Source organism: Podarcis raffonei, chromosome 17 (assembly GCF_027172205.1).
Source record: "Podarcis raffonei isolate rPodRaf1 chromosome 17, rPodRaf1.pri, whole genome shotgun sequence".
NCBI lineage: Eukaryota > Metazoa > Chordata > Lepidosauria > Squamata > Lacertidae > Podarcis > Podarcis raffonei.
The window spans coordinates 39,400,366-39,426,723 of record NC_070618.1 but is presented as its reverse complement, the minus strand read 5'-3'; the positions used below and the strand labels follow the sequence as shown (position 1 = coordinate 39,426,723).

Below are 26,358 nucleotides of genomic sequence, written 5' to 3'. Positions count from 1 at the left end.
CAGAGCACTCTAAAAACCACAAAGTCTGTCACAATATTTGACCACCTGAAGAGAACCATCCAAATGGCGCTGGTGCCACCATCCACAACTAATTAACCCTAAGGGCCCAATCCAGCCAGACCCTTCCCTTACTCAAGCTCCTTCTAAATGAATGCAGCCACATCACAGACCTTCCATTCAGTAGGGCTTAAGCAGGAGAAATGCCCCGCGTGCCAGGGCAAGGTTGGGGCCCTCCTCTGTCAGGATCCCCAGCTTGCAGTCAGCTTACTTCATGCGGAGGCACCTTTGTAAAGAGGTAAAACCAGTTAAACCAAAGCTCACAGCTCTGTAACTTGAGGAGGAGGGAGTGTACAGGATACCCTTTTAGCCCTCTTCCAAAAGGTTATCAGAAAATGAGTCCTCCAAGACTACAATCCTCACCCCACTTGCCTGGGAGTAGCCATGGTTAGGATTGCAACCTTAATCAGTAATCTTAAACCTTTTCAGACCTAACGTCCCTCCTTTATCACCCATCTGTAATATGGATCCCATTATTAATTTTGCTGCAGTATATGCTTGTACAGTGGTACCTCTGGTTACGTACTTAATTCGTTCCGGAGGTCCATTCTTAACCTGAAACTGTTCTTAACCTGAAACACCACTTTAGCTAATGGGGCCTCCTGCTGCTGCCGTGTGCTTTCTGTTCTCATCCTGAAGCAAAGTTCTTAACCCAAGGTAATATTTCTGGGTTAGCGGAGTCTGTAACCTGAAGCGTATGTTACCTGAAGCATATGTAACCCGAGGTACCACTGTAGTTACAAGTTTGGTGGATCAGGTTTCTTGGTTTCAGTAAGGCTTTTGACAAAGACCCCCATGAGATTCTGGAGTAGCTGGTAAAATGTGGTTCTGGAAAACAATCCTTATGAGGAATGGTTGAAGGAGCTGGGTATGTTTAGTCTGGAAAAGAAGAGACTGAGAGGAGATATGATAGCTATCTTCCAATATCTTAAGGGCTGTCACATGGAAGAGGGAAGAAGCTTGTTTTCTCCTCCTCTGAAGGGTAGGACTTGAACCACTGGCTTCAAGTTACAAGAAAGGAGATTCTGACTAAACATCAGGAAGAAGTTTCTGACAGTAAGAGCTGTTCAGCAGTGGAACGGACTACTTCAGGAGATTGGATGGCCTTCTGTCATGGATGCTTCAGTTGAGATTCCTGAATTGCAGAGGGTTGGACTAGATGACCATTGGGGTCCTTTCCAACTCTGCATTTCTTTTTTTTTTTTACTGCTTTATTAAATTTGCTTAGTAACATAACATTATTATATGTATTCTATAAAACAAAGAATACAAAACAAAATTCATTCATACTACAATGCATTTCTATTATTCTAGGTCTGTTTTTCCGATTCTTACTCTAGGATGGCAAGATACAAAGGCTCCTGTACTTTTATATAATAATAATAATAATAATAATAATAATAATAATAATAATAATAATTGTTAAGTTGTAGGTGAACATATCAGACGACACAGCGATTCTTCAAACAGCTCTTGTTTATTCACAGGCCAGGACAGAACTGAACTGAAGGGTTCAGTCAGCCTGCTTATATAGAGCTCCAGTACAACGTAACTGTAACAATTTTCTAAAACTATCCAATCACTGAACGTCACTTTCAATCCCTTATTTGCATAACTATCAACAGTATTCCCCTGCTGGCCCAGGGTGAGAACTTCAGTACATTATTATTATTATTATTATTATTATTATTATTATTATTATTATTGCCCTGCCCATCTGGCTGGGTTTACCCAGCCACTCTGGCCGGCTTCCAACAAAATATTAGAAATACAATAAAACATCAAACATTAAAAACTTCGCTAAACAGGGCTGCCTTCAGATATCTTCTAAAAGTTAGGTAGTTGTTTATTTCCTTGACATCTGATGGGAGGGCGTTCCACAGGGTGGGCGCTATTGCTGAGAAGGCCCTCTGCCTGGTTCCCTGTAACCTCACTTCACGCAGTGAGGGAACCACCAGAAGACCCTCGGAGCTGGACCTCAGTGTATACTGGGCCAAGGCTAGGGCAGGCGTCAGCAAACTTTTTCAGCAGGGGGCCAGTCCACTGTCCCTCAGACCTTGTGGGGGGCAGACTATATTTTGAAGAAGAAAAAAATGAACAAATTCTTATGCCCCACAAATAACCCAGAGATGCATTTTAAATAAAATGATACATTCTACTCATGTAAAAACACCAGGCAGGCCCCACAAATTACCCAGAGATGCATTTTAAATAAAAGGGCACATTCTACTCATGTAAAAACATGCTGATTCCTGGACCATCTGCGGACCAGATTTAGAAGGTGATTAGGCCAGATCCAGCCCCCGGGCCTTAGTTTGCCTACTCATGGTTTAGAGCTTTAAAGGTCAGCACCAACACTTTGAATTCTGCTCAGAAACATACTGGGAGCCAATGTAGGTCTTTCAAGACCAGTGTTATGTGGTCTTGGCGGCCACTCCCAATCACCAGTCTAGTTGCCGCATTCTGGATTAGTCGTAGTTTCTGGGTCACCTTCAAAGGTAGCCCCACGTAGAGCACATTGCAGTAGTCCAAGCGAGAGATGTACCACTCTGGCAAGACAGTCTGTGGGCAGGTAGGGTCTCAGCCAGTGTACCAGATGGAGCTGGTAGACAGCTGCCCTGGACACAGAATTGACCTGCATCTCAATGGACAGCTGTGAGTCCAAAATTACTCCCAGGCTGCGCACCTGGTTCTTCAGGGGCACAGTTACCCCATTCAGGACCAGGGAGTCGCCCACACCCGTGCGCCCCCTGTCCCCCCAAAACAGTACTTCTATCTTGTCAGGATTCAACCTCAATCTGTTAGCTGCCATCCATCCTCCAACTGCCTCCATATACTCACACAGGTCCTTCACCGCCTTCACTGGTTCTGATTTAAAAGAGAGGTAGAGCTGTGTCTCATCCACATACTGATGAACACCCAGGCCAAACCCCCTGATGATCTCTCCCAGCGGCTGCACGTAGATATTAAAAAGCATGGACAGAACCCTGAGGCACCCCACAAGTGAGAGCCCAGGGGTCTGAACACACAACCCTCAACACCACTTTCTGGACATGGCCCAGGAGGAAGGAGTGGAACCACTGTGCCCCCAGCTCCCAGCCCCTCTAGACGGTCCAGAAGGATGTCATGGTTGGTGGTATCAAAGGCCGCTGAGAGATCCAGCAGAACTAGGAAACAGCTTTCACCCTTGTCCCTAGTCTGCTGGGGATCATTGTGAGATAAGATGGCGCCCGGCACGCTTCTGCTGCGCCGATGAACGTCTGTGCCGATAGAAAAACTTGAGCTCCCTTAGCTCTCTTAGCAAAGGCCTTAGCAGAGTTATTTGCAGCGGCAGAAACTGTTGCCTTGTGTGTGGATAATAAATCAGACTGAATGCAGGCTTCTTGCTAATCTCCAACAGTCTTTTAGTGAGAAGAAAAACATCATAAATCAGCCCGGCGAGAGAGCAGACATCCTTTCGCCTCTCAGCCAAAAACGAAAGGAAGCTCACACACAAAGAAAGATTCCCGTATGTGAACATAACCACGCCTCAGAATGTGAGACGTCACACAGAACTGTTTAACCCTGTAAGTTCTGATTCTCCTCACACCCCCTCTCGTCTCGCATCCTGAGGGGAACTGTGAGTACAACTCACCCCAAACAGTTATGGGCAAGTAACTGTTGGGATATTTCCGTTCCACCTTAAAAGGGAGCAGGCTTTGTGAGTCACAGAGTCTGCGTATTTCCTGTTCACAGGATGTTTATGTGTTCAGTTGCTTTCGTTTCCTTCTTGTTGCTTAAGCATACCGATGTAGGCGGTCATGTTTTTCTTTGTTTTGATCAACGCTGAATAAACTTGGAAAAATGCTCTCCTGCTGTGCATCTTTTGCTGTGTGAATTCTGCTGATAGAGTGTGCACCAGCCTAAGAATGTGGCAATCTAAATTCTTGAGGCTTCGTGTCGCTAATTGCTGATACTGTGTGTCTACGGGAGGTCGATGGATCGTCCGGCAGCCGGCTTGGGGGCTAAGATGGACTTTGTCTCCCTGGCAGTATCCCAACAACAGGTTTCGGGCCCAGATTCACGGCACTTACAGGAGAGTAAGACTGCGACAGACTGCTGAGGTATGTGTTGGAAAAGTGAAAGCAGAGGCTTTTCTGAATGCCGTGGAAGAGTCTTTGAACTCCGGCTGGTCTAATAGATCTGGGAGCGGCGCCAGAGAATTCGTGATTAATGGGCTGCCGAGATAAGACGTCTTTGAAGGCATAAAGGCTCACAGCTCAAGTAAAAAGCTGGAATGGAGTTTTTCCAAGCTTCTGAGGCCACTGAGTGCCCAAAGTTAAATCGGCACAATATCAGACCTGGGCAAAATGGTGTGAGAGTTTGCTGCGTCAGTTTGGAGTGTGGCATACTGTGTCTGAAGCCCCTCCAGTTCCTCTGACAGAGAAATGGAGAGCCCAGAATTTGAGGGCCATAGACGTAATAGTCTTGTCCGTCTCTCTGGAGGAATTAAACACGCTTGCTGGCAGCGTGACGGCATGTAAGATGTGGAATGCTTTGAAAAAGGCCCATCTGCCAGTCATCCCAGCCCAGAGTTTGACTGCATCGGAGGTCCTGGCTGTTTCCCAGAATGCGAGTGAATGCAGGGATGCTGAGGGCACCGGTTGCAAGCTGCAGGGGGAGCAGACTGTCACATCATCCCAGGCAGCATTCCAGCCTCCAGGGGGAGCCAAGGAGTCGGCAGCTGAGAGCTCTGTTTCTCGTGAGAACCAAGGTCATCGCCTTTGCAGAGGCCAGAAGGCCAGAGGTGAACAGAGCAAGATGCCTGCAGATGGCCCGAAGCAGAGGGAGGGTGAAGAGCCCACGCCAGTGGAAAACAAGGCTTTGTTTGCTGGCACAGCTTCACCAAAGGCTAAAGGCAACTCTGATGGCCAGGAGCAGGGGGGCAAGCTGCAAAAGCCCACGCCGGTGGAAAACAAGGTTTTGCTTGCTGGAAAACCTGCTCCAAAGGCCAAGGCCAGGTTTGTTGTTGACTCTGGTGCCAGTCGCCATCTTTCAAAAGACCGCCACCTGTTTATCTCCTTCACACCTCAAGATGGTGAGATCCACCTGGCTGATGGAAGGACTTTGCAAGTTGCAGGAGTTGGGACTGTGAAACTTGCAAGTCTGCAAACTACCATCAGAGATGTACTTTTTGTTCCAGGAGCTGCGGGCAATTTGCTTAGTGTCCCACAGCTTACTGGGCGTGGTTTTGAGATATCCTTCAAGAGGAGCGCCTGTCATCAGGAAAGGCAAAGAGGACATTTTGCATGCAAAGTTTATGGATGGCTTATTCTGTATAACCTATGATGACAGTGCTGTTGCTGTGTCTAATGCTGATTCTTGTTGTGTTGCACAGACTAACAAAGTTCTTCATGCAGGATGCATTCACGATGCACATCGAAGATTTTGTTACCTGTCTTGGCAAGCGCTGGCCAAGATGCCTGGGTTGGTTGAAGGTTTGAACATCAAACCCTGTAAGTTTCACATGAAATGTGTATCTTGTGCAGAGAACAAGGTGAAGATTGCTCCAAAAGGCAAGGAGTCTAGCAGGCAGGCTTCCAAACCCTACCAGCTAGTGCACGCAGACCTGGTTGGTCCTCTTGCGCCCTCTTTGGGAGGAGCAAGGTACTTCATGGTTCTAATTGATTCTTTTTCTAGGTATATTCATGTGAGACGAAGGCTCACTCTTGGACTCTCTTTTAACAACCTGTGGAGATGCCCCTCCCTGTTCTTGACCCTGGTGAGAGACCTGGTCCTCATCAACAGGTTCAGCTTCTAACTCTCCCTCCTCATCAGAGTCAAACAGACACTCTGAGAGAACGTCAGGATTCGCATGGATCCTTGACCAACCACTCTGTTCACAGAACTCAGCACTTCTGCTGACTAGAATCCTGGACTGATCACCTTCTGGATAGGCAAACCTCCACCCTTTAGTCGCAGGCTCGTACCCAGAAAAGATCATTTTCCGGGACCTCGAGTCACCTTTCTTTCGTTGAGCCTTTGGCACAAGCACCCAAGCTTCGCAACCAAACACACGGAAGAAATGCACCTTGGGTTTCTGCTGGTGCAGTAGAAAGTAGGGTGTGTCTCCTACAACAGAGCTATAGGACCTGTTCAAAGTGAAGTTGGCAGCCTTCCAAGCTTCGGCCCAAAAGCTCTGAGGCAAACCAGAGTCAAACAGTAGAGCGTCAGCTGCCTCAGCTAGCGTTCTGTTCCTGTGCTCTGCTACGCCATTCTCCTGAGGAGAAGAAGCAACTGTCAACCTGTGACGTATTCCCTTCTGGCGGAAGAAACTCTGCAGAGCAGACCCGGTAAACTCTCCGCCTCGGTCACTCTGAAAACTCTGCACCTTAGTGGAAAACTGTAGTTCCACCTCCGCAACCCAGTCTTTGATCAGTTGCGCCGCCTCGCTTTTCCGTTTCAGCGAGAAAACCCAGCCGTTCCTAGAAAAATCATCTGTCAGCGTGAGCACAAACCTGGCCTCGCCCAGACTCGGCACTGGCATGGGTCCACAAAGGTCTGTATGCACAAGCTCAAAAGGCCTTGTGGTTACCCTCTCCGATCTGGGATAACTGCACCTTTTTACCTTTGCTCTTTTGCATGCCCTACAATCCAGGAATTTATCACATGCTTTCATCTGGCAACCTTCAGTGCATTTGGGCAACTTCTGGATATACTTCCAACAGCTATGCGACATTCTCCTGTGCCACAAGTGAGCACACGAATCATGTATGGGAACGTTAGCACACTTCGCCTGTACTGTCTCAGGGTCCCCCTTACCCTCCAGAGGTGTCTCCAGAACAAAGAGGTTGTTCTGACATGCAACATTGACCAGTTGTTTCCCACCCCTGGAAATAGAACAGACATCATTTGCAAAGCAAACCTTATAACCCTCCTTTACAAGAGCAGATACAGATAAAAGACAACATTTCATTCCTGGCACAATGTAGACCTCCAGCTCTGCCTGTAAAAAAGGAACAAACACATTGCCAACAGTGGTTAATTGTCTCTGTGAGCCATCAGCAAGAGTGACTGTTTCCCCAGTTGAAACAGCCCTGCAGTTCCACATTTCACCACTAGGTGGCGCTGGCATCAGGTGATGGCTGGCTCCTGAGTCGATGACCCAACGCAGCATGCTGCCCTCACTGGAGTTGTCCCTCAGCGTTGCCATAGAGGCAGCTAGGTGATAAGAAGAACCGTCCATCTCACTTCCTCTGTCACGTCCTCCCTTCGCATTCCCACGCTGGCCTCTTCTCCTAGACTGGCTGCCATGGAAACCTGGCTGGCTGCCATGGGAAGCGACCTTGGAGACATCCTGCCCGGCCTCTCCGGCTCTCCGTGGACAGGATCTACGTAAATGGTCAACAGACCCACAGACAAAACAACGATGAGTGGGAAAAGCCTGAACTGTGCCTTCTGCTGGCTTGGCCCCCCCCCTGCTACCGGCAGGGCACCCAGCTCCAGCTTGGCCCTCTCTGAGACGGCGTTCCTGCTCGTCACATAAGCGACCAGTCACATACTGCAGTGTAAGATCTGCTGGATTCATCGATTCCAAAGTTAGACACAAATTGTCATAACTTTTGTCCAAAGAGCTGAGCAAAATATAAATTTCAGTTCCTCAGAAAAGTTGACTTGCAACAGTCTCAGCTTGTTGAAAACAGAGAGCATCTCAGTCACATGCTGTCTGATGCTATCACCAGGACGCAGCTTCATCTCAAACAAGCTTCTGGTGGTGTGGATCTTTGCCCCAGCTGTGGTCCTGTGGTGCACTCTCTCTAGTGCCTGGTAGGCCTCAAAAGCAGTCTCAAGACCCTCCACCAACGGTAGCTGTGAGCCCTCCAAACTGAGCACTATAGCTCCCAGGGCTTTCTGGTTTCTCCTCTGTGAGGCATGGGCAGCTGCAACATCTGCTGCTGCAGCTCCGGCTGCAGCTTGCTGTGGGGGCCCTCGGACCGCCTCCCACAGACCCTTGGCTACCAGCCAGGCCTTCCTGGACCACTCCTCCCAATTTCTCCCATTTAATTTCTTGAAAGGGACGGAGTATGACTCCTGGCCGTCTGCCATCTTCTCCCCCGGGGCTGAGCCTACTCACGTAACAGCAGCTCCTTTTGGCACCCGGCCCTGAAGATGAGATCCTCCCAGCGAGCTTCGCTGCCTCAAACGTTAGGCAGGAGCTCCAACTGGCTTCTCCCACACACACAGGCACGACGTGGCAACAGCTTCCAAAGCTTGGCTAGCTTCCCATAACCTGTGAGATAAGATGGCGCCCGGCACGCTTCTGCTGCGCCGATGAACGTCTGTGCCGATAGAAAAACTTGAGCTCCCTTAGCTCTCTTAGCAAAGTCCTTAGCAGAGTTATTTGCAGCGGCAGAAACTGTTGCCTTGTGTGTGGATAATAAATCAGACTGAATGCAGGCTTCTTGCTAATCTCCAACAGTCTTTTAATGAGAAGAAAAACATCATAAATCAGCCCGGCGAGAGAGCAGACATCCTTTCGCCTCTCAGCCAAAAACGAAAGGAAGCTCACACACAAAGAAAGATTCCCGTATGTGAACATAACCACGCCTCAGAATGTGAGACGTCACACAGAACTGTTTAACCCTGTAAGTTCTGATTCTACTCACAACAATCATCAACAATCATTATATGAAAGGAGACATTTTATCAAGTGCAAATTGCCATGCATAGCTAACAAAAGTTGCACCTGCTCAAATATTAACTGTAAATAAACTCTCACCCTTTTTAATTCTTATATTTAGTTGTCCTTTCTTCCCCTTTCTTTTCCTTTCACTTTTCTATCTTTCAGTTTCATTCTTTCCATATATTATACAGTCATACCTCGGGTCGCAGACGCTTCAGGTTGCACGTTTTTGGGTTGTGCACCGCGCCGAACCAGGAAGTATCGGAATGTGTTACTTCCAGGTTTTGGCGCTTGCGCATGCGCAGAAGTGCTGAATCATGACCCATACATGCGCTGCGGTTGTGAACGCTGCGGGTTGCGAATGTGCCTCCCGCACGGATCACGTTCGCAACCCAAGTTGTCCACTGTATATGCATATATATATATAATCAAACAATGAAATATAGTGGTACAGTCCACCTCTGTTTAGAGTTGGCACGTGTGAGCCATTCATGAATTTTGACATACCAACCAGAAAGCAATGCTTTACATTTCCTGTCCTGTGCCAGAAGGCAGGAAAACAAAGGTTGTATACACATTATGGGCTTAATGTCATTCTTTTTCTGAAGCTGGTTTTGGGGAAAACACATCAAAATGCAGTATTTCACATGAAACAATGTGAAACATAAGACAAAACACTGCTTCCCAAACCAGTGTTGAGAGTGCACTCGATCTAGAGTAATTGTATCTCATACATGTATAGTCTGTGCCAATGTTTTACATTTGTTTGACTACCTTCTTTTTCCACATATGTTGGCATCAGGCTAATATTGTTTCTAAAAAGCAACCCTATATTATGAAATAACAATAGTAAATTTTAAGATTTTTATTGACTCACCAATTAATTATGCCAGTTGCTGTCCTTTTCATAAGACATTGTACCTCCATACCTTTAAAGCACATTAGAAGCGGATTTTCTCCTCAAAAAATTCTGGGCACTTTAGTTTGTTAAGGGCTGGTGGGAATTGTAACTCTTTGAGGGGTAAACTGCAGTGCCCAGGATTCTTTTAAGGGAAAGGTTGTGTTTTGAATGTGTTTTAAAGGTAAAAGTGTTTGTGCGGTAGTGTGCACAGGAGTACAAAAGCTGGGTCCGTTCACCCCAGAATGCCCTGAGGTAAGTGAGCAAGGCCCTACATTGGGAACAACCATCTCAGTATCCCATCCCATCCTGCACCCCAAAAAGACATGCAAATGGGCTCTTTGTGCGTAATCTGTGCCAGGGTGACTGAGGGTGGAGGTATGAAGCCAGACTGTCTGAAGAAAGACAGGAAACTTGCCATCATAAAATACTTGGTGTCGGTCTGGTTTTGGTCACGGAGAAATCCATCATTTACAAGAGCTCCCTTATGCTGCTTTTACACAACACTCAGGTAGGGTGTGTTGGATTACGACAAGGCCGTTCCCATTTCAGTCACATCTTTCATACTACCCCTTTCCAGGCCTAGGCTGGCTTGTGTGGCTGGGATGTCCCCAGCTCTCAACAGTCAGTGACCTAACCAGCTGTGTGAGCTCCCTCCTCCCTGCCTCCTGCGCTGCCCTTTAAAGTAGGCAATCTGCCTTAATCCTCGACCGAGAGCGAGGGAACGAAGCAGGGAGAGCGACAGAAAGAGAGAGAGTGTGAGAGAGAAGCAGACACGAGCAGGGGCTCAAATCCTTTTCAGCGGGAGCACTGCTGCTGTGGAAAGCAAGCACTTGGAAGGCTCCTGCTTCTGCCCTCCCATGAGAGCACGTAGGGTTAATTTGGTCCTTCCTCCCCGCCCAGGGAGAAAGGCCAAAAGAATGGGAAGCCCCCCCTTGCAAGGGGAAGAGGTAGTTGGTCTAAAGTGCTAGCATCTTCTGGAGATTTCCTCATCTGCCCTCTCACCCCCTACAACCAGTCAGCAAGATGTCCGAGTGCAACGGAGGACGTGAGTAGATGTAGATGTGTTTAGTTAACAAGGTAGGGACAAGCTGTTGGGAGGTGGGTAGGAGTCTTACAGTGCATTCCTAGGCATGTTTACTCAGAAGTAAGTGTTACTGAAAGGAGTTTACTTAGTGCATTTGGGATTGCAGCTCTTAGGGGTGTGTTTAGAAGATACTGAGAGGAATAAGACAGTGGTAAGTAGGGGCTGGTAGAAGACGAATGATCTGGAGTCCAGCTATGGGGGGCATCAGGCAAACTTTTGCATTATAGTGGTTCTCAATAGTTAAACATAGAGCACAGTTGGTCCTAGGTTAGCAAAGGGGTTGAAGTAAAGGGTAGTAAAGGCTTGGACACTGTTTAAGATTGGAACAGCAGCGGAAAAAAACAGAGAAGTGTATGGCTTTGGTGTTGCAATCAGAATGAGGTGTTTTGATGTATAACTGGAACTGATAATGGAAATGAATGAGTGTGAAGTCCTGAGGCCAAACCATAGGTGCCAGGCAAACATCTAAAGTTTTATTTCAGCCTGAGCTCACAGAGGCCTTAGTCTTGGAAAAGTCTCCCACAGTGGAACATGCTCTGTCATATTTCTATACTAACCAACCGTTTTGTGTTTTTCAGAACCTTATTTCTTTTTTGTGCCTTTTCTAAGAAGCAGGGCAGTTAGCCTTTAGATCCATCCTTAACTCCCCCTTGCCCTGTTTCCACCTTGCAGCAGCTGGCACCCCTGAGATCCCACGCTCGGCGGCCGAGGCTTTTGTGGAGGCAACAGGCCAGGCCCTGGCATGGACACTTGCTGGCGGGGGCTCAGATACACTGGGCTCTACAGGCAGCAATGCCCAGAAGAAGCGTCTCCAGCACAACAAGCATAAAACCCAGGGGACCAATGTGGTGCACCGTTCACCACGAGCCCTCTTCTGTCTCAGGCTGAACAACCCCATCCGCCGTGCTGCCATCAGCATCGTTGAATGGAAGCATCCTATTCTTACAAATTGGGAGACATCTGACTCGGGGTGGGGGTGGGGAGGCCCTTTTTTTTCCTTGGGGGAAGGAGGGAGAAGAAATTCCTGTTTGTTGCCTTAACTGAATGTTCCCAGACCCTTTGATATCCTCATTCTTATGACCATCTTCGCCAACTGTGTGGCCTTAGGAGTCTATATCCCTTTCCCTGAGGATGACTCGAATGTCTCCAACCACAACTTGGTGAGTGCCTTTCCCAAAGCCTTGGAGGGAAGGGTGGGGAGTGGGGGAGAGCATAGTGCAATGGCAGAGCACATATTCTGCATGCTGAAGGATGCAGTGAAAAGGATTTTGGACAGCTGGAGACCTCAGAAAACTGTTGTCAGATAGTACAGGTACTGAACTAGATGGGTAGGCCCAAGGTCTGACACAGGAAGACAACATCATGTGAAGCCAGGAATATTGTCTCCAAGGTCTGCTTCCTTGCTGTAACCCACCACATGCCACCTTCCGGCTAGAGATACCCTAAATCCTGGATCACACAGCTGCTCCTTATTTTTCTTCACCTTGTAGTCCAGTAAACTCCTTTGCCGTGGCCTCCTTCTTCCTTAATGATTCCACTTTTACAACTTGATTTCTGTCTGAGGCAACACGTTAATGCTAATTAAAACTATTATCTCTTAATAACCATTAATCCACCACCTGACTGGGGGCAGCTGAGGCAACAGGCTGCCCCCTGCCCCCTCATCCCCACAGCTTCCTAGTTCACTCTGGGGACCGAGGGTCTTGCAGTGAGGCCACAGAAGCTCCCCTATGAATTTGAAGTCATCTGCTGATTGCAGCTGGGGTCAGGGCTGGAGTTTGATCTCAGCTTCCCTGGAGTAAATCCAGAATAATCCATGACTGAAACTGGATGGGGGCCAGTTTCTGATCTCTGTTTCTCCCCTCTAGGGTAAATCCAGAAATGCTTGACACCAGTGAAGCCAAAGACAGAACTTGATCTCATTTCTCTGCCAGCCATTTTTTTAAGAATTAATTTTTTTACAGTTCACACAGTACATATACTGTACCACTGTGGGAGGGCTTTGTTGTTTACAATGGCAGGACAGAGCCCAGAGATTCTGTTCTCATTGAAGGAGAGGATAACATTTACTGGTATAAAAGGAAAGAAGCAGAAAGTAGTGCTAACTGCACTGTGTTTCTGGTTCTCTTACTAGTGGGTCTCAGTAAAGATGTGATGGGGCTGGCCTATTGATCGGGATTTCAGGGTTATGTGCTATAGCTCCACATATCTTTTATTCTCTGTGTTTTTGTGTTTATTTATATTGAATTTTGCATGCCGTGAGTGACAAATGCATGCTCCTCTTTTCTGGGGAGTGTGTGTGCAAGTGTGATACTCCCAACTCTTTGCTCTCCCTCCTATTTCTTGCCCACTCTGTAAGCTGCTTGTGCTGGTGTTGCACTGAGATAATGCTAATCCAGAGAAATTTTTGCCCATTTCCCTTGATGGGAATTTCCAGTCTCTGTCTCTAGTGTAACTTTCCAGAACTGGAGCTTTCAAGTGGAGCTCTTTGGGATTGTCCTGACTTTGGAACATGTGACTGGTTTCAAATCCCAATACAGTGGTACCTCGGCTTAAGTACTTAATTCATTCCGGAGGTCCGTTCTTAACCTGAAGCACCACTTTAGCTAATGAGGCCTCCTGCTGCCGCCACGCCGCCGGAGCATGATTTCTGTTCTTATCCTGAAGCAAAGTTCTTAACCCGAGGTACTATTTCTGGGTTAGCGGAGTCTGAAACCTGACGTGCATGTAACCTGAGGTACCACTGTAAAGTGATAGATTGCTTCTCAGGACACAAGCAGGAGAAACTTGGAAGTATAATTTGGGCCTACTGGCCTTCTTCCTCCACAGGAGCAAGTGGAGTATGTTTTTCTCATCATATTCACGGTGGAGACTTTCCTCAAGATCCTTGCCTATGGACTGGTCATGCATCCCAGCGCCTACATCCGCAATGGCTGGAACCTTCTCGATTTTGTCATCGTTGTGGTGGGGTGAGTTTTTTCCGTGGCATGATGAGTGAGTGCAAATCACTTCTGCAGGTTGCCAAAAGACCCAAGTATATCTCTCCAAATGGACTGCCTGGCAACAGAGAGAGGGGAGATTTGGGGAAACTGCAGTAGCGCAGCTCTTCTGCAGCATCTTAATGCAAATAAGTCTGTATAGCAAGCGATTATTAACGAAGTTGAGGAATTAGATCCAAGTCCTGAGAAAAGCCCTCGTTTCTGTAAAATGTGTGCCAAAGGATGTGTCCTCTTTGGACAAAGCTGTAATGTCATAATTCTTTCAACCAAACAGTTAAAAGTACAGGAAGCCCTGTTGGGGGTCTGTACATGGCAATGTTAGTAGGAAGGGAGAGGCCCAGGTCTTGTGTTTGAAGGGACTTGAAATGGTCAACTAGCCAGAGCCAGTGCCCATAGCTAAATGCTTATGCCGTGAACATATGAATAGGACTCTTATAGAGCTGTACTTAAGCCTAGAAAATGAGAAACTGAAATAGACATTCACCCATCCCTACCTGTGACCTAAGGGGTGGTACCTGGTAGTTCAAAGTGTGGGGCCTTCGAAGAGAGGAATGAGGCCTACTATGGTCCCTGGTCGGGACAAGGGTTGACACCTGGCACCCTGGTGCCTGAAAGGGGAGTCTGGTGGACATGAGGCAGGGGAAGGACATGGAATTAATTGTAAAAGCTCTCAAGCAAAAGAATCCCTGCACCACACCAAGCTGCTCATTTATGGAAGCCACCTGAATGCCTCTGCTGCCAGAGGTGAAGCAGCTGGTGAACATGGACATGCTTGGTTGTGGTCCTCAGTTTGGGGAACATCCTCTCCAGAGAGTTCTGACTGGCACCTTCTTTGCTACCTTTTAGGTTCCAGTTGAAAACATTTTTCAATTATTCATCATGTATTTTTTATATAAATTAATTTTATTTCATTTTAAATAAAATAAACAAAATGAGCAATTATCTTGCATATATGACCCAACAGAGATCATGTAGATAACACTTTATCCAAATTCACCATGACTCCTAGATACAGTACATTTAAATTGTCTTATGCTGTTTTATTGTAGTTTTAATGGTGTTTTTGTGTGATTGCTAATTACCCTGGAATCAAAAAGTATTGGGTGGTATATATACTTACAAAAATCAATAACACAAATAAAAGAGGACAATAGCCAGACCTCTTAGTTCAGTGGGAGGGACCACACTTTGCACATGGAAAGATCCAGGTTCAGAACCAGCACCTCTGGTTGAAAGGATCAGGTGATTGGGGGAAAAACCTTTGCTCAATAAGCTAAAGAGCCCGTCTTGCACTGGGCTTGGCAGACCTACTTCAAGGCAGTTTCCTACACCCCCTGCCAGCCTGAGATCCTGCTGTGCCTGGAGGTTTCTCTCCATCTGATAAAGGTCCTGAAACTTGAGGTCAGCTCCAGAGACATGGCAAGTCTGTTAAAAGGCTATGCCATCCCACTTGTTCCTTTGCTTACAAATTAACCTATGACTGGTGTGGGGTCTCTGTGGCCCTTCCGATATTGCTGAACTACACATTGGCCATACTTGCTAGGGCTGACTGGAGATTTAGTTCGGCAACATTTGGAGGACCGAAGGTCCCCTACACATGGCCCATGCAATTCAGACTGCAATCTGTGCTACATACCAAGCCATCCACTGGCGGGGGGCGGGGGGGGTATTTCTCCTGGAGCTATAACCCTCAGGCAAGCCTTCTTTGCAGAAGGCCCAAGTAAAACCCCCTCCACCATCATCAGGGCCATCAAGGACATTTTACCACCCAAAATGGCTGCACGTCATTATATTAAATGTGCGCCCCAGGACCTATTGCCATGGTGTGTCAGATGCTGGCATGGATCACAAGCCATCTGTTGAGCAGCAGTGTACAGCAGTAGACAGTGTTGGGCATGGACCAGGGAGAGCTGAATTCAGATTTCTTCTCTGCTTAGTGGTAAAGCTCACTGGGTAAGCCCAGGCCACTTTCTCACTATTTTGAGGATAAAATGGAATAACCTCATATACGATGCCCTGAGGATTCAAGTGTAATTTATCAGATATGTGGAGGCCAGCTATTGTTGCTCAGAGGAGAGCAAAAGGAATTGTGCTTAATTGCCTTTATTATACCCCACATTTTAGAGCCCAGCTCTGGTGTTTTTTTTGGGGGGGAAGGCTCAAGCATCTCCCCAGACGATCCCCAAATCCTTAGTTCCCTTTGGGATTAGGTTAAGGGGAATGATCTTGAAAAGGGGATAGTCCTTATAGCCTGAGGATCAATACTCTGAGTCCTCATCCAATGAAGAACACCGATCTCTAGAACTAGAGAGGAGAGGAGAGACTGACCACCCCCTCCTTGAGGTAGTTTAAAAAAGGATTAAAATATAGGATTGGTCTATCAATGGCTGGCACCTCAAGATTGTGTTTTAATTGTTGTAACCCGCTCTGGGACCATGGAGTGGATATAATAATGACGATGATAACAATAATCCCCACCAGGGCCTGCTTCACACTGTTAGCCCTAGAGAGTGAAGGCCATAAATGGGTCTATGGGGCTAGAAGCTAGTTTGTCATTCTTTTATCTGTGTTTGGGTGGGCTCTTCATGGGAAGAAAGGTCCCCTGCCTCTCTCATCATGATCCTGTCTCCCCCCCCCCACAGTCTCTTCAGTGTCATCCTGGAACAAGTTTCCCACAAGCCTGGAGAGGCTCATCACATGAGTGGGAAGCCGGGTGGGTTTGATGTCAAAGCTCTGAGAGCCTTCCGTGTCCTGAGACCTCTGCGCCTCGTCTCTGGTGTCCCTAGTAAGCATCTCTCTCTTTTACAAACAGGGCACCTCCGGACTGGTGTTTAATTGTTGGTGAACTTTCTTGACACAATAATCATGCATGTAGTGGTTAATTGATTCTGCTTTAGTTTGTTGTGTGATGTCTCCCCAATGCTATCCCATTATTGCTAGCCAGAGGAGCTGTCAGCACGACAAATGGAGGACAAAAATAAACCAGAACATTTGGGGTATAAAAATTAAGGGGTTTCAGCTGGAAGATACCGGGCATGTGCTGACTGGAAATGAAGCCGTCTGACCATTCCAAAACTTCTGCAGGTGCAAACAGTATTGAAAGTGGGATCACATGTAACTGCCCCAAAAACATCAAGAGCGCAAATAATCATGATGTGCAATAAAAAGGATGTCTGGAGGGGCCCCCATATGTTTCCTTGGTAGTAGTCTCTGAAGAAAGAAGCCAATAACAATCAGTGCACCATCATTTGCACTGCTTTGGGTCAAATTGAGATGCCGTTGGGTTGATGCTCTGAGCTGCATTTATACACTGTACTGTATATGGTATTTCTGCTGTACCACATATCATGTGCCTAACTGTACATACAGTGGTACCTCTAGTTATGAACTTAATTCGTTCCAGAGGTCTGTTCTTAACCTGAAACTGTTCTTAACTAGAGGCTTGCTTTCGCTAATGGGGCCTCTTGCTGCTGTTGTGCCGCCGGCACATGATTTCCATTCTCATCCTGGGGCAAAGTTCTCAACTCGAGGTTACTCTTCCAGGTTAGTGGAGTTTGTAACCTGAGGCGTTTGTAACTCGAGGTACCACTGTATTGGTTTTGCTGCTAGCTGCATAGTGGCTGCACTCTGCTTTCCTTTGCCAGAGTAGCTTATTGAGCAGAGAGGTGCTGTACCATGTGTTGTCGCAGTGTTCTTGTGATGCCATATCCACACTGCATTGTGCACAGTTGCGCTGCTATACCACAGAGCAATAAAGACAATTCACAGCAATTTTGGGGCATATGCCACATAATGGTTGCCTTATTGCACCTCACTGCATGTCGTGGCATTAGCCAGAGTCACTTTATTTTGCCAAAACATATGCTATCATTCTGCACTAGATCACACTGCAGTATTATACTGCAGCTCATGTTTAATCTGCTACAATGCATCACAGGCATTGCACTGTATACAATCAGACCTGCACATCGAGCTTCATGTTGGCTTCCATGCAGACACACAGTATTACCCAGAGCATACCACGTGCACAGATTTGCATGCTGTCTTGCTAGGCAGCACATCGACACATTCCGTGTGATTGCATTATTGTGACTTACAGCCACTCTGCAAGTCTCCTTAAATACAGTTCCCACAAACTGCATGCCTGCTGTGCAGGGCCACATTAAAGCACCACTTGCATTTTAGTTCATGCTTCCACATTGTATTACATGCTACGCACAGCAGCACACAGCCGTATTCACCATGCTCTGCACTGCTGCAAGCACATTGCACAATGGATAGCAGGAGCAGCTCCTTCAATGCCGTGTATGAAATTTGACCCAGAGACAATTCATCTGCAAATGATTTAGCTTCAGGTTCTCTACAAATGTTCATTGTGCTGTGAAGGAGAATGCCTCCACCCCTTCTGGTTGTATTCTGCTCCTGAGACTGAGCTCTCCACCTGCAGCCATGTGCCCCTGCATACATGGCCAGTTGTGATTGCGCTGCATGTTGCAGCACTGCTCATCATGCTTCTGCAAAGTTAACACCATGTTCTGAATCCTCTCCACCAACTAGGCCTGCACATTGTCTTGAACTCTATCATGAAAGCCATGGTGCCCCTCCTGCACATTGCGCTGCTTGTCCTTTTCGTCATCATCATCTATGCTATCATTGGCTTGGAGCTCTTTATCGGCCGCATGCACAAGACCTGCTTCATCGTTGGTTCAGGTATAGTTCTGCAAGTGTGGGGGGAGGTATGTAGATCATTCTTGCCTCCAAAACTGTTAAATTTTAGAGAGAGAGACCAATCCAAGTGTGTGCAAATGAACTGTAGGGAATAATCCTACTCCTTCCTTCCAGAATGGGGAATAGCACTGCTGGGATGAATTTCTGTTGAATTCAGTTTTCAGTGTGAGAGCTGCAGTTTTGAAGAATGTGAAAGGCTTCTCTTTCAAACATTTTTTCATACCTATTTGCAGCTATCTTTTATCATCATCTGCGTTGTTGTTGTTGTTGTTGTTGTTGTTGTTGTTGTTGTTGTTGTTGTTGTTATAAACTTGAAAGAGCCTCTCACAATGTGATCAGGGCTACATAGTGAGTTTCATGTGTTACAGGGAAATTGAATGGGAGAGGTTGAGAGACCCCCCCCCCCCAGTCCTGCCTCATCACGAGGCAAGAACAGGGAATCTTCACTGCACATTATCAAAACCTCATTCATTTGGGTTCAAAGCTCCATTCGCAAGGTGCCTGTTTGGTCAGAGGCTCCAGAGCCCTGATGGCAGTCCCTAATGTTGAGAAAAGGAATACCAGCAGAGTTTGCAGAAGGTGCCCACGCCTCCCCACGGAGCCTCAGGCCTCCAACAAAGGAAAACAGGGGAAGTGTCAATACCAAATGTAGTAATTCACTGGTAAATGTATCTACGTACTGGCTCAATGAGAAAACTTTAGAAATCCATAAGAAATTACTCATTGTATCAGTCTCAGTTCCAATGACATTTAGGACCCAGGGAAGTGAGGTATAAGGGGAGGGGTTAGTGAGCCCACCATAATCCCTGAGATGTACAGTCATGTCTGTCTGCAGGACCTTTGCAAGGAGCTTGTACTGTGAAAGACTATATTTGATTGACAGGTACATTTCTGGATCTCAGGTTCTACCTGTGACCACACCTTTTCTGTGACGTATCTATGATGTCTTGATGATGCTTCTGGAAATGTATTATGGGAAACTTTTAAAACTGATGTAACAATGTTTGGGGCTTCTGGCTGCTTCGTGATTGTGGTGGTGGGAAGTCTTGCAACAATAAAGATCAGGCCTACAGGCCACCGTTTCGCTTCTATCTCCTGGCTGAAGTCTCTTGCTTGTGGCCCCCGACCTGAACCTATGGGAGTCAAGGTTAGGCAGTTGTGGGTGCTCCAAGGGCTCCCTTTTACACATGCAACCTCTCTTAGCTCAGTTAGATAGCGTGTGTTGCTGATAACGCCAAGGCCATGGGTTTGATCCCCATACGAGCCACCTGCATATTCCTGCATTGCAGGGGGTTGGACTAGCTGACCCTCAGAATTCCTTCCAACTCTACAATTCTATGATTCTAACCCAAATAGCCAGTTTCATTTTCAGCAACATAAATGCATGACTGGATTTTAAAAGGTGTCTACTGATATGCTTAAATGCCTAAATGTTAAAAGAACATTGAACTATCAAGTGACTTTTTGGTGTGTGTGTATTTTAGTATTTGGGGGTGGGGGGTGTTGGAAATACAGGGCACATTTTGAGAGATATGCAGATGTTTGTGAAACATAGTTTGGTTCAGCACTAGAATGAACCTGTCACTCTTCTCCCTGTCTGTCCCCCCCCCCCAAATCTCTGCATCCCTTGCAGACCTGGAGGCTGAGGAGGACCCATCGCCTTGCGCCTTCTCTGGGCACGGCCGGGAGTGCTTGGCGAACAACAGCGAGTGCCGTGGGAAGTGGGAAGGACCCAATGGTGGCATCACCAACTTCGACAACTTCTTTTTTGCCATGCTGACTGTCTTCCAGTGCATCACCATGGAAGGTTGGACCGATGTGCTCTACTGGGTGAGGCAGCTTCCTCCACTGGGGGGGGGGCAGCACTGCCAATGGCTCATACAGAGCAATCCATATAATTTTCTGCTTACTGTCCCTCTCTCTACTCCAGATGCAGGATGCAATGGGTCACGAGCTGCCCTGGCTCTACTTTGTCAGCCTTGTCATCTTTGGCTCCTTCTTCGTGCTCAATCTGGTTTTGGGTGTGCTGAGTGGGTAAGTCGGATTTGGAGTGAGTATAGCATGTGAATCAGCCAGTGTATTTCTGGGATGCCTTTGAGGGCTGCTTCTTGTGCATGTGGTAACTGGATAGCTGGATAAATAGATAGCATGTAACCATTCACACAAAATGCTTCCACCAGCATTCAAATGGGGAGGTGACTTCTGTGAGAGATCCAGAATCTGCCAAAGGGAGCATGGGTTGCATTTGTACTTTGTAATATCTGTTGAATTGATTTTGCTCATTTGCAGTATCAAATGGTTATATTTTAGTGGGAAAGATTCTGCACTGACACCCACTTTCCACCTCGCAAGTCTAGTAGTAGTGATTCTATATTTGGGTTTTCATGGTAGCATGTAGTTTCACTCGCTTGCAGGAATCGTGGAATTGTTATGATTCATTCATTGGGTGCTTAAAGTAATGTTAGCCCCACACGGGGTGTGAGGGGACAAACCCGTTCCCATGGGTTCACAGTCAGATAGGAAGAATGAGGCATAAGCAAAAAGAGGGTAGGAAGGACATAAAATAAAACCAGAAAATGTAATTATGGTATTGTGTGATGTCTAAATTGACAAACTATTGTTGGGTAAACCAAAACCAGAAAACTTGGTTTGAAGTACTATATTTGTTAACTATGGTTTAGTCTGATATCTGAATTAAGAAAGCATAGTTTACAATGGTTGCTTACCTTCTCAAAGACGCACCTAGTAGAATGAAGTTATAAACCTGAGTACTGATAAAACGGGAAATGGTAGCAGACCACCTCTCTAAACCATGACATCTCTTGTGTAGTTAACTGCTTAGCATGAACCATGAGTTGGTATGATATCTTTTAGCCTAGCATATGCAAGTTAGTGTGTGCAATGATTGCTGACAGTTGATGTGGTCCAGGTTCTATGCTGTACCACTCGCCCCCCCCCCCCAGTGAAGGGAGCAGAAGAAGCTAGTGGGTTATGGATTTAGGGCCAGAATGACTGATTCCAGATGCCAGGCAAAGGGAAGAGCCATTCTGCTGAGTTACCGACTTGTCAGGCCACTTTGATATAGTGTATAATAGCAGTGGTGACTGATTTTTTTTAGCAGGTGTGCACAGGGCCAGCCCAGCCATGAGGCAAGGTGAGGCGACAACCTCAGGCAGCAGGATCCACAGGGGCAGCAGACCCGCCCTCCAAGGAAAGCATCGCCCACTGTTGCCACTGCTGCAGTGGCAGCAACAGCTGCGGCACACTTCTTGGAGAGCAAGATCTCCTTGGCAAGCCCCCCCCCCCGCTGCCTCTACTGCAGCCTCTTTGCAAACAGGAGGTGCTGCTGGTCTCTTCCAACTCTTGTTCCTGATATAGATCTTTATTTCCCCATTGTTCCAGATGTAGATCTTAACACCCCTTCTTTCCTGGCCAGAGTGGAGGCACTATTTTGTGGTTCACTGCAGGTTCCAAAATGTCTTGGGGCAGCCTTGAGTGTGACACAAGCCATGCCCAAAGCATTAGACGTTATAATAGAGACCCCGAGTGGTTAGAGTGTTGGACTAAGACCTGGAAGAGCAACAGTCTAGTCCCCACTCGGCCATGAAGCTCACTTGGTGACCCTGGGCCACTCACTGTCTCTCAGCCTAATCTACCTCACAGGTTTGGGATCCCGGAGTGGGAAAGTGCTGTGGTGCTCATGTCCTGCTGTGGAATCTCCATAAGCATCTGGCTGGCCTCTGTGAGAACAAAATGCTGCCCTAGATGGGCCTTTGGTCTGATCTAGCAGGGCTGCTCTTTTGTCACCCTGTGCCTTGTTATGGTTTTGCCTCTAATCTATGGATCTGTAGAACAGAGCAGGTCAGAACTAGCGTGTCAGGCAAGAATTCAGGCCTGACTCTCATATGCCATAGCCAGGAGTGCTGCAGATTTCAGGAGTGGTTCAGAAGTGCCATGAACTGTCATAACCCCATGTCACAGGTTGACCATCTGTGGTGTATTTTCTGTTCGCTGTCTGCCTGTGACATCTGTGGCCTAGCTGAGGTGGCCAGATCTGTGGGTAGCTGGCGCGTGGATGATCCTGACATTGGAGTGTATGTATTACCTATTTTTCGCCCTATAGGACGCACTTTTCCCCCTCCAAAAATGAAGGGGAAATGTGTGTGCATCCTATGGGGCGAATGCAGGCTTTCGCCAACAGTGACATGAGCCAACAGTGTGACGCGGCAGCTAAAAAAGCCAGTGCAATTCTGGGCTGCATCAATAGGAGTATAGTATCTAGATCAAGGGAAGTAATAGTGCCACTGTATTCTGCTCTGGTCAGACCTCACCTGGAGTACTGTGTCCAGTTCTGGGCACCACAGTTCAAGAAGGACACTGACAAACTGGAACGTGTCCAGAGGAGGGCAACCAAAATGGTCAAAGGCCTGGAAACGATGCCTTATGAGGAACGGCTAAGGGAGCTGGGCATGTTTAGCCTGGAGAAGAGGAGGTTAAGGGGTGATATGATAGCCATGTTCAAATATATAAAAGGATGTCACATAGAGGAGGGAGAAAGGTTGTTTTCTGCTGCTCCAGAGAAGCGGACACGGAGCAATGGATCCAAACTACAAGAAAGAAGATTCCACCTAAACATTAGGAAGAACTTCCTGACAGTAAGAGCTGTTCGACAGTGGAATTTGCTGCCAAGGAGTGTGGTGGAGTCTCCTTCTTTGGAGGTCTTTAAGCAGAGGCTTGACAACCATATGTCAGGAGTGCTCTGATGGTGTTTCCTGCTTGTCAGGGGGTTGGACTCGATGGCCCTTGTGGTCTCTTCCAACTCTATGATTCTATGATTCTATGAAGCCTGGAGAGCGAGAGGGGTCGGTGCGCACTGACACCTCTCGCTCTCCAGGCTTCAGGAGAGCCCCAGCGCCAGCCCCATAAGGTCGGGGGACAGAGGGAGGCAGAACGCCGCCATCCCGCTGTCTCCTGAAGTGGTTTGGAGGCTGACAGCGGGGAGACCCCGCCGCCAGCCCCGCAAGCTCCGGGGACAGAGGGGAGGCGCAGCGCGTCTTCCCGCTGTCCCCGGACCTGATCTGAAGGCGGGCGGCGGGGAGAAGAACGCTTCTTCCCGCTGCCTGCCCTGCAAGCTCCGGGGACAGCTGGGAGGCGCAGCGCGTTTTCCCGCTGTCCCTGGACCTGGTCTGAAGGCGGGCTGCGGGGAGAAGAGCGCTTCTCCCCGCTGCCTGCCCCACAAGCTCCGGGGACAGCTGGGAGGCGCAGCGCGTCTTCCCGCTGTCCCCGGACCTGGTCTGAAGGCGGGCTGCGGGGAGAAGAGCGCTTCTCCCCGCTGCCGGCCCCACAAGCGCCTGGGGGGGAAATAATTTTTTTTTCTTTATTTCCCCCCAAAAAAACTTGGTGCGTCCTATGGGGCGAAAAATATGGTATATGTTTGTGGAGGTAGGTGGGAACTTGTACTTAATTTCTCATTCCCTGCTCTGACTTTCTGATGTTTTGATTCAGCCCTGTGTGTCCCTTGAGCGCCCAGAGAGCTTTCCGGCTGTGCCAAACACATGACAACCAGCTGGATCAAAGGCTGTGCTACTGGCAGGCGGGCTTTGCACCAGTAGGTGTCTTTCAGCAGATGGCTAAGCTGGCCTGTGTTCAGCTAATTTGACCCATTTCTCCCCACAGAGAATTTTCCAAGGAGCGAGAGAAGGCAAAGGCCCGGGGTGACTTCCAAAAGTTACGGGAGAAGCAGCAGATGGAGGAAGACCTGAAGGGCTATTTGGATTGGATCACGCAGGCCGAAGACATTGAGCCTGACGAGGAAGGGGACGAGGCAGACGAGAAGCACACGCGTAAGGGCTCCGCCTGCCACCCGCTGCCAGCTTCCTAGCCCTGCTTTGCCAGAGAACAGTGCCCTGCTGAAGGAGGGGACAGTTTAGTCAGTGGCCTGGATGTTACCATCTGGGCCTTGTGGCAGCTCTGGGTGAGGGGATTAGAGAGGAATCAATCCAAGCAGCAGCGATGCAAGATTAGTGAGAACCTGAGCAAACTGGCAGCTGGGGAAGGGATCCTTCTTGTGGAGAGGAGGGAGGGGAGTCGGATGCCGTGTAGCTACTGGGGAAGCAGGTGGACTCTGGCAGTCGGGGACACGACTGGATGGCAGGAACAGAACAGAAGGGCAGGCCAGGCCGATCCCTCTGTCTCTTTATTTTTCTCCCTCTGCCTTTTGCTGAGGGAAGGGATACAGGGGTTGTGCTCTTTCCTTCAGCAATGCCCAGAATTGGCCAATTAGTAGCATGCTTTTACTTGTGCGTACCCTTCCCCATGGCTATAATTTGCAGCAAGGGAAAATGGAAGAGAGTTCCAAGGGTAAAACCCCTGGCACTGAGTTAATTAGTTCATTGGGACCTCATTAGTTACTTTGGGGTCGCTGAGCAAGTGGTAAGAGCAACTAAGGTCAGCATTGTGAGTAGACAGATATTTATGAGTCTCCTATTCAGCTCATCTGTATTCCCTCCCCAGTCAGCTGAGGACAAATTTGGAGAATCTTGGTCCTTTCACCCTTCTGCCTCTCTGACTCCCCTCTCAGAAATGGAGGCAACTTGAGGAGTCCCAGTGTGCTCCAACTAGGGGCTTATCCACACTTACCTTTAGCCCTGCTCTTTCCAGGCACAGGTTTCCTTGTGAAAACCTTCTCTTTAAAGCTGAAGCATAACAAAAAGCAATGCAGGTTTTCAGCAGATTGCCGTTTACTCCAATTCAGCAGAAAAGAGTGGGTTTTCACAGGGAGAGCTTTGGAGCAAGGGAGAGTGAGAGCTCAGACACAGAGCTTTAAAGCGTGGACCTGTTGTAATTAAGGCAAAGAATATAGCAGGGCTTTTTTAAAGCCAGAACTCACAGGAACTTAGTTCCGGCACCTCTCAGGTGGGTGCCATAGCCATTATAAGAAAACAAGGAAGGCATTCATGGTGAGTACTAGCACCATTTTTTCTAGAAAAATAGCACAGGTACGTGTAATGAAAATAATCACAAGTGTTTCCCCTGCTTCCCACTGCCTCCATCCCTCCTCCTTTGTTGTTTCCTTATGTCTATTTTAGACAGAGCTATATAAATAGATAAATGAGGGGAAAGTGCTCTAGCGAAAATCTACTTTTTTAGAATTAAAAATGACATGTTGCCTTTTCAATCAGCACCATTTTAGTACCCGTTTTTCTCTGCTGATCTGTTAGTTAGCACTAAAACACTTTTTAGTAAACTTCTAAAATTTGTTCAACACTACTTTAAAATAATGTTTTTGATCAGTTTTAACATTTGCACTGAAATATGATGAAAAATATGGTATCGGATTGTACCTTCATAAAGGTTCATGGCTGTGTCACATCCATTTGTTTGGATGGAGCTTAGTGGGGTGTACACAGTGGGGTCGCAATGGGGGCGCGGTGCGACCCAGGTGCCCTGTCTGGGGGGTGTGACAAGAAGGCACCCTGCGGGGGCTTCCGCTGCCGCTGCAGTGCAAGCAGCCATCACGCAGCCACAGCCACATATGGAGGATCCTCCGTTCGTGGCTGCAGCCGCCAGCAGAGGATCCTGGCACCATCCGTACAGCGCTGGAGTGGCGCCGCTGGCAAACTGCTATGTACAGTGCATGTGCAGCGTTGCTACATACAGTGCATGCGTTGTACGTAGCAATGCCACACATGCACCTGCTTAGCCCCGCCCCGGGTGTCCCTATGCCTTCGCTTGCCCCTGGATCCCCAGAAAGCACAGTATCAGCTGACGTGTGGAAAGCGCAAGTCTGCCCCTGTAGCTTTCAGTACTAGGAAGTGCAAATGGGGGGTGAAGGAGCCCTTGCTTCTTTGTTTAATCTTGGCAACTTTGACATAAGAAAAAGGAATCTGAAGAGAGCAAGAGAAACTTGTCCACTCTTCTCCATTGT

The 26,358-nt window shown here is 47.7% G+C and overlaps 2 protein-coding genes across 6 annotated transcripts in view; one reads left to right on the top strand and one right to left on the bottom strand.

The window, feature by feature from the left end:
* The window catches only part of HSD17B10 (hydroxysteroid 17-beta dehydrogenase 10), a 239,552-nt gene that overhangs the window by 174,744 nt on the left and 38,450 nt on the right, over positions 1-26,358 (bottom strand). The gene's annotated exons all lie outside the window — the stretch shown is intronic.
* Positions 10,473-26,358, top strand: part of CACNA1F (calcium voltage-gated channel subunit alpha1 F) — a 58,426-nt gene continuing 42,540 nt past the window's right edge. For 3 of the 4 annotated variants that reach the window (XM_053370968.1, XM_053370966.1, XM_053370965.1), the window contains exons 1-7: positions 11,765-11,864; positions 13,534-13,673; positions 16,346-16,488; positions 18,261-18,413; positions 20,065-20,261; positions 20,362-20,465; positions 24,108-24,274. In XM_053370968.1, the coding sequence (XP_053226943.1) occupies positions 11,781-11,864; positions 13,534-13,673; positions 16,346-16,488; positions 18,261-18,413; positions 20,065-20,261; positions 20,362-20,465; positions 24,108-24,274 (988 nt within the window). In that variant the 5' untranslated portion in view covers positions 11,765-11,780. Of the gene's footprint in view, positions 10,666-11,376; positions 11,636-11,758; positions 11,865-13,533; positions 13,674-16,345; positions 16,489-18,260; positions 18,414-20,064; positions 20,262-20,361; positions 20,466-24,107; positions 24,275-26,358 lie in introns of those variants that run through there. The other variant, XM_053370967.1, reaches the window with a different exon arrangement.